Raw genomic sequence first — 12,803 nt, 5'->3', positions numbered from 1 at the left:
TTGCAAACAATTAGGCTAGTTAAAATGGCTGTGCTAATGTATTTGAGGATGCCTTAAATCTCTCCAAGTGTTTCCCGAAATGTGTTGGAATCATTGGCATGTTGATGTGCCATCTCTAAACAAGTGGTCTATTTTACACATGTTGAGGCTTAGCTTGGTTTTCATCAAGGATGTAAAAGAAAACACAAGTTCAAAGTATCATGCTCTATGTTGAATATATCAAATAATATTTTTCTTCATGTTGAAATCTTTTGTACCTTGAAGATCTAAGATGATGTTTCTAGAAAAAGCCTAAAGGATGGGCCATTATTGCCAGAATGAGCCAACTTAGTCATAATGCACCTTAAAGGGTGTGCTTACCACTTGCCTTTATGCATTCTCTTCACACATTAAAATTTCCTCTTTCCTCCTCCAAAAAAAGGCTTGATGAATTGATTTCTTTTGCTTTCAATTATGGTTACTTCCATATCATCTTCAAGCGCGTCATAGTTGGTGTTTAAAGTTTTCAATTAGAAATAAGATAATTCTTAGAGATTCATATAAACATGCATACTCGTCTACATAGCACAAGCTTGCTATTGGATCCTATGTGGTGGCATGTATAGAATTGATCAGTACTAGAGGTAATGAATAACATCCATGATGTAATCTCGGGGGGGTCACTCACAAATATGTAAGCATAGCACGTGGGTTCAACAGAAGGGATCTTAACCTCTCTTTTTTGCACATTTTTTACAGACAGAAGGGTACCATTTAAAGGGGTATTCACAAATTGAATAGAAAAAGGGTGTGTTTTATTCTTGAAAAATTCACAGATAAGGGACTTTTAAATTGGGCCTTGAACGCATGTGATATACAGAATATACATATAGTGACACCCGTGAGGATGTAATGCTCACATACTAGTAACCAAGACCACTATTATTTCAATAATTGCACGTAGGAATTTCGTATGTACCATGTTAAAGGTCTTTCAACTCTCTTGTCACATACTAGTTACCTAGACCACTATTATTTCAATAATTGCACATAGGAATTCCGTATGTACCATGTTAAAGGTCTTTCAACTCTCTTGTCAGAAGACAATCACCAAGAAAAATGTTTAGATTAGTGGGTCTAGTTTTGAGATGTTTAATCTCTTGCAATACAAATTCTTCTTCAAACTACTACCAATTCAAGTATTGAGTGTACTTGGAGCACGTAAAAATATATTCGTAACACTACTCATTAATCAAAGTAGTATTAATCAACTTTTCCTGGATAGAAAAGATAGATTGGTGTATTCGTATCGAGAAATAATAAGTTATCGAACAATCTTGAAGATAAGGAGTTGTCAATGTGAGAATAGAATGAGCAAGAAAGTTGAGGCTAAAACTCCATGTGAAGGTGTTAAATTGTATGACGAGTTGAAGCTAATTAGGTATGCAAGGAGATCTTGAATATATGCAACAATGTATTTTATAGAACGGGAATATTATTAAGCTTTGTATATGCAGTTCTAACATGATGGTAAGGTCCATGATCGGCATCTGTCCAAATACACACACATGGTAGAACACACTTGTTTACAAAGTACTATATGTAGCCCCACCAACAGAGCTTGTGATTGAAATGGTCCATTGCTCTCCAATTGTATCATTGCTCACCACGAGGTTTTGAAATGAGTAGTAAAAATATGGAATGCCAGTTCTTTGGAGTGTGCATGCAAGAAGGCATCCCAAGTCTTATAAAGGCATCCAAGTATTTCCTAGACTTTATGAAAAGCATCACAATTGAGAAGCTTCATCAAAGAAGCTAGCATCACAATTGAAAATCTCATCGAAGAAACAATGACATGTAATGTAGTGCAAAGGGAGGATCCAAAAAATTGAATTACATGCATCATGAAATGCAAAGGGACACGTTGAACATGATTCCAAAATTGAAACATGAAAGTGAGTTTCCAATGCGGAGGGAGGACCCAAACAATTGTTTAACATGATGCAAAGCAAAGGGACACAACCCAAATGTGATTTAAAAAGTTGAAACATGACAGATTTTTTGCAATGTGAAGGGAGGATCCACACAATTAACATACATGTCATGCAAAGGGACGTGACCCAAACGTTTGAATATGATTCAAAAGTTGAAACATGGAAGATGTAAATTAGATTGTTGATGGTTCAACATGAATAAAGATTATAGTATGGTAACATAGAATGCCAAATAGCGACTACCCCAAAATTCCAAAGATAACAAGGCGAGGATTCATATTTGCAATACCCTTAATTCCAAAGATAAGGCGAACCCTTAATTCCAAAGATAAGGCGAGGATTCATATTTGCAATACCCTTACTGATTTCAGACCATCCAATACTACCTTTCATGAGTTAAAGATTATGCAAAAGTGATATATTTGAATTAATAATCCCACTTCAAAACTACCTACCTTTCATGAGTTAAAGATTATGCAAAAGTGATATATTTGAATTAATAATCCCACTTCAAAACTACCTACCTTTCATGAGTTAAAGATTATGCAAAAGTGATATATTTGAATTAATAATCTCACTTCAAAACTACCTACCTCAAAAGAAAGGGATGTCTCGTCTATTGAAACATTCACTTGTATCTTCCGAGGTCTCTTTTGAAAGCCCTTTGTATTTTTGCAACTAAAAACTATAATCCATAATTTCAAGAGTGCATTTAGATTTCATAAGTGCTTCACTTTCCTTTTGTTCATGAACCCCATACGTAATGTGTTTAGTACAAAGTTGACCATGACCTTTTCTAAAGTCGAATAAAACAATAATGACTCATTCGATTTAAGACATTAGACTTTGAAATTTATGTTTCCCTTGGGTCTAGGGAATTTTTACAATTTTCATGAAAGCACTCAACATGAAATTCTGGTTTTTAACATAATGGCAAAGAGCCAAGCAAGGAAGCATGCTTTGTCTGTCGTATATAATTTTCTTTTGGGCATGATTTCAACCAAAAAATGCTCAAGCTAGAATTTGGAGCATTGCCAAACTGTTAGATACAAGAACGTGTCTTCTCCTTTGTGGACTGTTCTGCTGCTGTGAGGTCAATTGCATTCAAAGGTGGAAACATATAAATGAAAGTAACCAAGCAAAGTAATCAAACATCATCATCGTGTGTTGGGTGCGATTCCAAACAAAGCGGAAAAACAGAAAGCTCTAACCCAACAAAGAAAGGGGATCGTTTTCAGCATCCTAAGCTGAGCCATCATCTTCCAAACAAGAGCAACAAGCTGGTGAGCCTACTGGCCAGGCTTTATTCCTACCAGGATTTCAAGCAAAGTGAGCTCTGCTCTAAGCTTCTGAAGTGACGGAAGCTGTTGCTCAGCAACAATGGCCAGTGATGGAAGCTCCACTCCTGTGAACACGCACAATGCTTCAATCTCCTCTGCAATGGAGGGCATTGGTGACCCTTCATACCCCACGATCCTTTTCACAACTTCTATGTCTTGCTCCAGCATCTCTTTTTCCCTTTGCTCTTGTCTCACCCTTTCCGGAGACCTGCACGCATGCACTGAATCAATAGTTTAGTGGCATAACTTATGGACACGTAAATTTGTTTACTGCAAGATTGTTCTCTGATCGGTATGATTTGGCACGTTTTCTACGAAAATTTGTTTACTACATGGTTGTGTTCTGGTCAGTATGATTTGATTGTTTCTTACGTAAATATATATCTCCAGACCAATTTCTGTGTTCCTGACTGTGTATGCTAAGACACTCATGTTTTAACTTTCAAAGAATCAAGGTTCGACTAGTCTCTTACGATCATAAGGCTTGCCTCTCACGAAGAACTGCGCGCACTCTTTGATCTGTGCATGCTCTTGGAGTGGCTTTCAAAATATAGAGCCAATTGAAGGAATTAGATGGCTTAAACGTACAGTTCCGATCAGGAACAATGAAGCATAATGGCATGCATGTTTTTGACCTGGCTATGGGGCAATTCAGAAAACTGCGAAGAGTAAACTACATCGGACGGGAACATGCATGGCCTGGGCATTGCAAATTGAAGCGTTCTAATAAGGAGGCAGGTTTGCGAAACAGAAAATTCTTATTAATGATCACGTACCCGATTGCTAGCTCCTGTGCTTTTGATTCCTCTGCCATCGCAGGTCGATATGTCTTGTCCTGCATCTCTTTCTGCTCTTTCTCGGAGGTCACCGCTTCCCTAAGACGGTTTTCCCTGGCGTGTCCCTCCTTTTCCTCAGAGATGTCCTTCGTCTGCTGCAATTCTACTTCCTCACGCACTCCCCACTCGTCGCCTTCCTCACGATCAGCATCCGTGTATCCACCAATGCGTGCCTTCTCTCGGAAGTGTTCCACTAACTTCTTCAGGGAGACTATGCCTACTACTCCTAAAGCACCACAGCCCACAGGGATAACCAATACCGAGCACACGATCACAGCAGCGGGCAGCAAGACTGGAAGGGATACAACGACTGCAATCTTCAGAGCACACCTTGCACCGGTGTGCAGGATTCTACTGATCAGATCGCTTATCTCCATTCAGGCAACGTCCAGCCTTCATACAGGAAACTGTGGTGAATTCATCAGATGTTAGGGACGCGGTCGTTTGGTTTGCATGTGGCGAATTGTTCGAGGGCGCCTGTGCAATTTGGCGATGGAGGTGTTCCGGAGAGGTGAGTCAGCTGGAGTGAGTGTCTGTTTTGGCAAGTCGACTTGCCGTCATTCCTCGTCCTGCCACCTTCTGCATGACACTCGGTGTTCCGTTTTAGCAAGTGATGGCCATCTTCAATTATTTCTTGTGAGATGTGAGACATTTCCTCTCTCTCTCTCTCTCTCGTCCCACCTTCAATTATTTCTTGTTACACATTTCCTCTCTCTCTCTCTCTCTCTCTCTTCAACTACTTCTTGTGAGATGTGAGACATTTCCTCTCTCTCTCTCTCTCTCTCTCTCTAATTATTTCTTGTGAGATGTGACGTTTCTACTCTCTCTCTCTCTCTAATTATTTCTTGTGAGATGTGAGACATTTAGTGTTTCTCTCTCTCTCTCTCTCTCTCTCACACACACACACACACACACACACACACAACCATGCTTGCATGCAACAACTAGCGCAACTATCATCAAGAAAGAAGATAGCACAGATCATGACAATGAAGTGAGAGAGGAAGAGCAGCCCATCAACGTCCCTACTTGCAAAGTCTTGAATGACGTGAGGACATCAAACTCAAATGTGCCTCCTGTGATAAAGATTACACGGCACTGGCTGTTACTCCATCAAGAGCATCCAAACCAAGATTTATAGAATGAGGGTGCAAGCCCTACAGGACCCGCCTAATGGCCCGTTTCTAGAAACAATAGATGTCCATGAGTGCACATGTGAGCTATCTTCAGCGGCGTAACCGAGCATGCCCACCCCTTGAAGGGTTAAAGGAAACGCAAAAGAGCGGAGAAATCCCACCAGATGATTTATAGCAAGAAAATTGCAGATACCCCAATATTCCCATGTGCGTGCTGTGGGACTTGACAATTGATTCCATCCTGCAGAAGGTACCATCCAGCTGTGAGACCCTCTTGGCAGAGCTAGACACCGACATCGCTAAAACCGTGACCAATGTACGATGCATTCTACTAGTGGTGTGTATCAACTGAATAGACAAAGAGTGCCAAAATTTTACCTGGGAAACATGTCGATGTCTGATCAAACAAAATAAGTGTCCATGCTAAACAAGATGGAGGAACGACTAGGTTACCGTCTACACAAATTTGAGAATTGACACATGAAGGCCAATATGGACTGCACGACAGTGTTGTGAATGTTTTCGCAGACATTGATAGAGCTCAAAACGTTTTACCGCGTTTCATATCTGAGAATGCTATAGTCCTAGTTGCGATCAAGCAAAAGATTCAATACACACAGTGACTACATCAGTAGGCTAGTTCGTCCAATGGCAACAATGTTTGCACTGCAGGAACTGCTTTCCACACCCCTATACGAATAGAACAACATCCGGTTGAACCCACTTTGGCTCAACCACATTTTGGCATTGCGAGAACCAAAAAGCGCCGTCAAGGGTAACACTACGACAGAAGAGCAATCGCCCTCCAAAAATGATATCCAAACAAATAAGTACTATGGTGTAGAGCAACACTGCATGGGGTCCAATCTGCCCCCCCTAGATGGTTGCTCTTGCTTCCCATCTAGAGTATTTATAATTGTAATTCCAAAAAGCAAAGAGCCAATAATAGTACATCCAAAAGTATCCCTTGTCCACAATTAGAGGTATTGCTCAACATAGCTCCATGAGCTTAAAATATCACAAGGCTTAATATGCTCTCATCCACAATTAATTGAATAAATTAGCCCACGGCTTAAAATTCATTACTTTACAATATGGCCCATGGCCTTTGACAACCATTAGATACGTCGATCAATCCAAATCACCTTCACCATCTCCATTCCTCGTTATCCAACTCATCATCTATACTCAAGTCGCCAATTGTGTTGGTTGTTACAATCAATTGATGAATCATCACACCAACTAATCCCAACATAGTTGTACGCTTGATATACAGACATCAAAATACACACCTTGCGACCAATTGCAATAGCACCAGCAACACTAGCGACATTAGTATTAACATGGAATCACCCATAATACTAACTATCTAGCCTGGCAAAACAAGGTAGTTAGGCGTCCCCAATTAAACCCCACAAAGTATCCACTAGGAACCCTGTCGCGTCCGGTGCGCTCCTATGGAATACTTTGCCATAGTCACACTTGACTAAACTAAAATAATTTCCATAGCAAGAAATATTAGAAATACAATTCCGTAACATATATAGCTTCTCTACCATCAACATGCTTTTGGTGCGGGTTGCGAGTGCCTCTTAAGCATGTTTCCTTACCGTAATCATGGAGAACTTGCAATTGTCAATTTGTACAAAAGTCCCCATCGTCCAATAGACGAAATTGCTTTAGCAGCTGCAAAATCTTCTTGACATGCTTCCACCCTCGACACCGACATACGCTTTGGGAGACTTCAACATCGACCTCGGACGACGCTCGACCGCCATCGACAGACTTCAAGACTTCATGATGCACCGCAACATGCACCAACTCATCGAAGGGCCACCGACAATCTATTTTTGCTTGTTCGTACAACCATATCTTGAATGAGACGATGGGGTACTTGCGTCACCAACGTTGCATGGCCCAAGAACTGCAAACGCTATGCATCGACCATTGCAGCTGCCTTGGGAAAGCAAGAGGTAGAAGGTGATACTACCAATGAAGAAAATGACAAAGAGGAAGACCTTATTGGCCTTCCAAACCACAGTGATGATGAGCAAGGTGGTGATGACTCTAATTGTCAAAGACTAGATGATTTGTGAAAGTGGAATAAAATTTGGAACTTGTTTGACAAATGATATAAATGTTTTGAAATTTGAATCTACTTTTGGGATTTGTCGGCTCTCTTTTTAGCTAAAACTTTAGAAGTTATTTAAAAAAAAAAACTTTTTGTTGTATTTAATAGTTAAAGAGATAGATGTTGTTACAATGTAGCATGTTGTCCAATACAAAATTTATTGTATTGTTCACATAATCATTACAGCCAACCTTATCACTTGCCAATAGTATTTCAAAGAGTGAGGTACCCTAAAATAGAGTTGATATTTCCAAGTTACAAGGGTTGCTCAAGTGATTATGTGCACCAGATCATGTTAGAGTTATTTGCTTCTATGCATTGTGTGTTCATTGGTCTAATGTTAGCATGTATTATTGAGAGACCACGCTCAACATCATGTGATTACATGTGAATAGCACTAACACTTATAGAGTGCTATAAAGGAAAGGGTTAGATGCCCTAACCCTAACCCTAACCCTAAATGGGTTTGTATATATTTTACATTTTCAACTAAATCTAGTGTGCAGTTAGTCTTTTGTGGTGTGCTCTCTAGCTATGCCCTCTCTCCTCATCTCCACTCTTCTCCTCTCCCCTCTTCATATTTTGTCATGGTATCAGAGCTCCCTTGCCTTCTGCTGAGGCATTGCGATCCTTGTGAGAGTGAGAGAGAGTGATTGTGAGATTTTCGTTCATTCTTTCATGACAGAGTGATTGAGATTCATCCATTCCTTTGAGAGAAAAATTTTCGTTCATGAGAGACATTTCCATCCATACATTTTATGAGATATTCATGAGTGATTTCTTTGTGAGGATTGAGAGATTTCTATTCATTTCATTGAGAGGAATTCTGTTCTATTGAGAGAGAGAGAGAGAGAGAGAGAGAGAGAGAGAGAGAGAGAGAGAGAGAGAGATTTGTTCTTCTCTTAAGGAGAGAGAGCATTTCAACAAACAAGGCCGCAACCAACAGCCTCTCCAACGAGCTTCAAGTCTGGCTCCTACTCTCTATTGATAGCGAGAGAGCAAGAGAACTAACCTCATCTACAATAATTGACCAAATTAACAAGCAGCTACAAAGCCTCTATTTGACTCTATAGTAGGCAACTCACTACAGTAAGCAAGCAACGTGACCCAGCAGCACAAAGCAACACTCAATGCTCCTACAAGTGCATCATGCAACACAACCGCCTACAACAACTCCTACGAGCAGCCAACAACATAGCGACTAGCTCTACAATGATCCAGCGCATAGACAAGCAAACAACAAGCATCAACGATCAGCATCATCCTCAGCAACATCAGAATCAGCAAAGAGGAAATCATTCCAATTGAGGAAGATTCCAAGGATGAGGGAATGCATCCACCAATGTGTCAAACATCCAATGCAACTACTATCATACGTTTGGACACTATGAAAGAGATTGCTGCAAAAAGCAGTATGACCAAGGCGGTTAATCTAGTAGCAATTGAGGGAATTTTTGCGGTAGAGGAAATCATCATGGTGGACATTCTAGTCATAATCAATTTTGCAAATGAACATGGGAATATGTTTCTTGCAAATGAGGAAATGCAGAAGACTGATACTGTGTATCTAGACATTGATTGCAATACAAAAGAGGATTTCAGTTATCAAGTCGACCAAGCAGATCAAGATTGTTGGTACATTGAGAGCGGTGCATCATCTTATATGACAAATCATTAGGAATGGTTCAGAGAGATGAAACCATTAGAAGGTCAAAAGAATGTCATCTACACAGCAGATAATACAGCGAATCCAGTTCAAGGGATAGGCATTATCCCTATGAACAATTTCATTGGTATGAAAGGATTAGTGAAAGATGTACTCTACGTTTCGAAGCTCAGGAAGAACCTCTTGTCAGTAAGTCAAATGACGGAACACAACTACCGAGTCATCTTCGACAAAAATGAATGCACTATCTGAGACAAATCCAAAAGATTTCAGCTAGTAGGAAAAGGAGTCAAGGAAGGATGCTTGTACAAAATGCTAGCTCCAATACCAGATTTGCATGCCATGTCAGCTCAACCACAACAGATGCCACTATCCGCAAAATGGCACAAGAGATATGGTCATGTCAATTTCAAGAGCTTGCTAGATCTTAGGAATCTGAATATGGCAATCGGGATTTCTAAGCTACAGTTTCTTGGAAAAGTTTGTGAAGAATGCTACTTCGGTAACAAAAGTGAACCAACTTTGGCAGAAGCACCTCTCGAGCAAGAGCTATTCTTGATTCGATACATACAAATGTATGGGGTTATGTCCAGACCCCGCACCATCAATGGTTCACTTTACTACTTGACTTTCATCGACGACTACAATAAATATTGTTGGGTCTATTTTCTGAAAGAGAAATTTGAAGTGTTTTCTAGATTTCAAGAATTCAAAGCCATGGTAGAAAACTAGACAGGCAGAAAGATCAAAGTCATGAGATCAAATAGAGGAGGTGAATACATGTCTTCATCATTCATGAACTTTTGCAAAAGTCATGGCATTCAAAGACAATTCACTTGTGCAAATACTCTTCAGAAGAATGCAAGAGCCAAAAGGAAGAACGGTACTTTAGTAGACAGTGCTAGAGCAATGCTTAGTGAGAAGCATCTTTCGAATCGATATTGGGCAGAAGTAATAGCCACTGCCAACTACTTGCTTAATCGGCTTCCTACCGAACTAATTCAGGTATGACACCTTAAGAAGCATTCACTGGACATAAGCCACACATTGGGCATCTTTGCATATTTAGTTGCATAGCATATGCCTACATACATGATGGTCATTGTAGGAAATTGGATGCAAACTCATGTATCATGGTTGGCTCCAGTGAAGAAAGCAAAGCATACAAGTTGTATGATCCCATCAATCGCAAGGTCATTATCTCCAGAGATGTAATCTTTGATGAGGAATTAGAATGGAAAACCTCAAACACACAGGAGATAGACTCACCAATTTTATAGTCATCTACAAAAAAGGTTGATGAAGAAGAGCAAGAATTGCTAGAAACACCGCAAGCAGAGCCATAGCAACAACTCAGATGGTCTATTAGGGAAAGCAGACCTCCAGCCAGATTGACATATGCTCAAAAAGGCAAAGCAATTCAGGTTGAAACCACCAACTATTCTCTTATGACTACCATCATGGCTAGAGAAGAGCTAGTATACTTTGAATATGCAGTAGGCAGGCCAGAATGACGAACTGCTATGAATGAAGAAATGGATGCTTTGTATACGAATAATACTTCGGAATTATGCGACCTTCCACTCGGAAAGAAGGCCATGGCAAACAAATGGGTATACAAAGTGAAGTACAATCCAGATGGAAGTATTCAAAGATACAAAGCCAGACTAGTTGCAAAAGGATTTGCACAGCAATATGGTCAAGATTATGATGAGACTTATGCTCAAGTAGCAAAGATGGAGTCCATACGGTTCTTGATATCACTAGCAACACTTAGTAGATGGAATTTATACCAGCTCGGTGTCAAGAATGCATTTCTCAACGGTTATCTAGATGAGGAAGTCTACATGTAACAACCAATAGGTTTAGTTGAACCAGGAAAGGAGAATCAGGTTTGCCATCTTAAGAAAAGTCTCTACAGCTTAAAGCAAGCACCTAGAAGTTGGTACAACAGAATCGACAAGTATTTTGCTAATCTGGGATACATGAAGTCCCATGCAGATCATACTCTTTACTACAAAGTTCAACTGGAAGACATTACTATTGCACTTTTGTATGTAGATGATCTGATTGTGATCGGAAGCAAGGATAGCTTCATCAAGAAATTGAAACAAGACTTATCCGCAAAGTTTGACATGAAAGATCTTGGACTTATGCACTATCGTCTTGGTATTGAGTTTTGGAGAGATTTAGACAGCATCTTCATGAGTCAGCTCAAGTATGTTGATAGTCTCTTGAAGAAGTTTCATATGGCAGATTGCAAGATTGTAGCCACTCCCATGGAATAGAGTTTGAAACTTACTAAAGATTTAGAAAAGTCTACAGTCAATGACAGGTACTATAGGTAGATCATCGGATCTCTTATATATCTGACTATCACACGGCCAGATATTTGTTATGCAGTAAGTTCACTAGCATAGTTTATGGCAAAATCCAAAACAATCTCACTGGAATGCAACTAAAAGAGTCTTGAGATGCATCAAAGGTACAAGACAGTTTGGGATAGAATATAGAGGAAGTCATCCACGATTGCATGGATACTGTGATAGTGACTATGCCGTAGATCATGAGACCAAGAGATCCACACAGGGATATGCATTTTTCCTTGGTCAAGGTGCTATATCATGGTTGTCAAATAAACAGCCAACTGTTTCTTTTCTTTGACTGAAGCAGAATATAGGGCACTCACTACAGGTGCATGTGAGGCTATATGGCTCTGAAGACTAGTGTCAGAAACATATTACTTGAATGAATCAAAGCCAAAAACAATATACTGTGATAATCAATTGGCTCAAGCATTGGACAAGAATCTAGTATACCATACGATAAAGCACATTGATATTAGAGAGCACTTCATCAGAGAAAGAGTGTTACTTGGTGACATCACACTGCAGCATTGTGATAGCAAAGAGAATGTTGCAGACATCTTTACCAAACTACTCGATAAAGAGCTTTTCGAGAAACACCGACAAGCTCTTGGTTTGACGCAGAGGAAGGACATTCCCCTTAAAGGGGTGTGATGGAATGTAATGTTCAATCCTTCTTCGATTCCCTAGAATCATCATCTTGAGGGAATGCCTACTTCATGATGTTGATCTTGAGGGAAGGTGTTGAGAGACCACGCTCAACATCATGTGATTACATGTCAATAGCACTAACACTTATAGAGTGCTATAAAGGAAAGGGTTAGATGCCCTAACCCTAACCCTAAATGGGTTTGTATATATTCTACATTTTCAACTAAATCTAGTGTACAATGAGTCATTTGTGGTGTGCTCTCTAGTTGTGCCCTCTCTCCTCATCTCCACTCTTCTCCTCTCCCCTCTTCATATTTTGTCATGTATGTGCTAATGGTTTTCTCTAATGTCTTCATATTTTCTTTAATGGGTTTCTTTGATGAACAATTCCTCAAAAAATATATAGATGGTATACATTCAGAGATTTGAATCTTTTTAGTTCACATGACTCATGAGCTTAGAGCTAATGTGACAATAAATCACCAAGTTCCAAAAACCATATAAAGTGATGGTGAAAGCTCATGATAATAAAAAGTGGGCAGAACCTACTTGTTCATATGGTTCGTATAAAAAATCCAAAGTGAAATCTATTCCCACAAGATCTCACATAAAATTTGGTAGATGCATCAAAACTACCTCGTAAGTAGGACATATGAGTGCATCTCGTTGCTCGTTGGAAGTGCTTCCACTCAAATAGGTTGGTG

At 39.8% G+C, this 12,803-nt stretch overlaps 1 protein-coding gene across 1 annotated transcript; it reads right to left on the bottom strand.

Annotated features, from left to right (window-relative positions):
- Positions 1-3,262: 3,262 nt before the first annotated feature.
- LOC147890045 (uncharacterized) lies at positions 3,263-4,526 on the bottom strand. Its single transcript, XM_087390200.1, has 2 exons — positions 4,090-4,526; positions 3,263-3,521 (listed from the first exon to the last, which is right to left on the bottom strand). The coding sequence occupies exons 1-2, from the start codon at positions 4,524-4,526 to the stop codon at positions 3,263-3,265; spliced, it is 696 nt and encodes a 231-aa protein (XP_087246326.1).
- Between the last annotated feature and the right edge of the window lie 8,277 nt (positions 4,527-12,803).

Source organism: Dipteris shenzhenensis, chromosome 19, assembly GCF_047967505.1.
Source record: "Dipteris shenzhenensis isolate YYH24624 ecotype China chromosome 19, Dip_SZ_1.0, whole genome shotgun sequence".
Taxonomy (NCBI): domain Eukaryota; kingdom Viridiplantae; phylum Streptophyta; class Polypodiopsida; order Gleicheniales; family Dipteridaceae; genus Dipteris; species Dipteris shenzhenensis.
Note: the sequence above shows the minus strand (reverse complement) of the source record. Positions and strands in the feature narration are given on the sequence as shown.

What these genes read in the sequence shown, in the direction of transcription:
- LOC147890045 (XM_087390200.1), bottom strand. Translation starts at nt 4,526, where the DNA reads ATGGAGATAAGCGATCTGATCAGTAGAATCCTGCACACCGGTGCAAGG. An exon ending in GCACAGGAGCTAGCAATCGG is followed by an intron (nt 3,522 to 4,089) that starts GTACGTGATCAT and finishes GCATGCGTGCAG; the next exon opens with GTCTCCGGAAAGGGTGAGAC.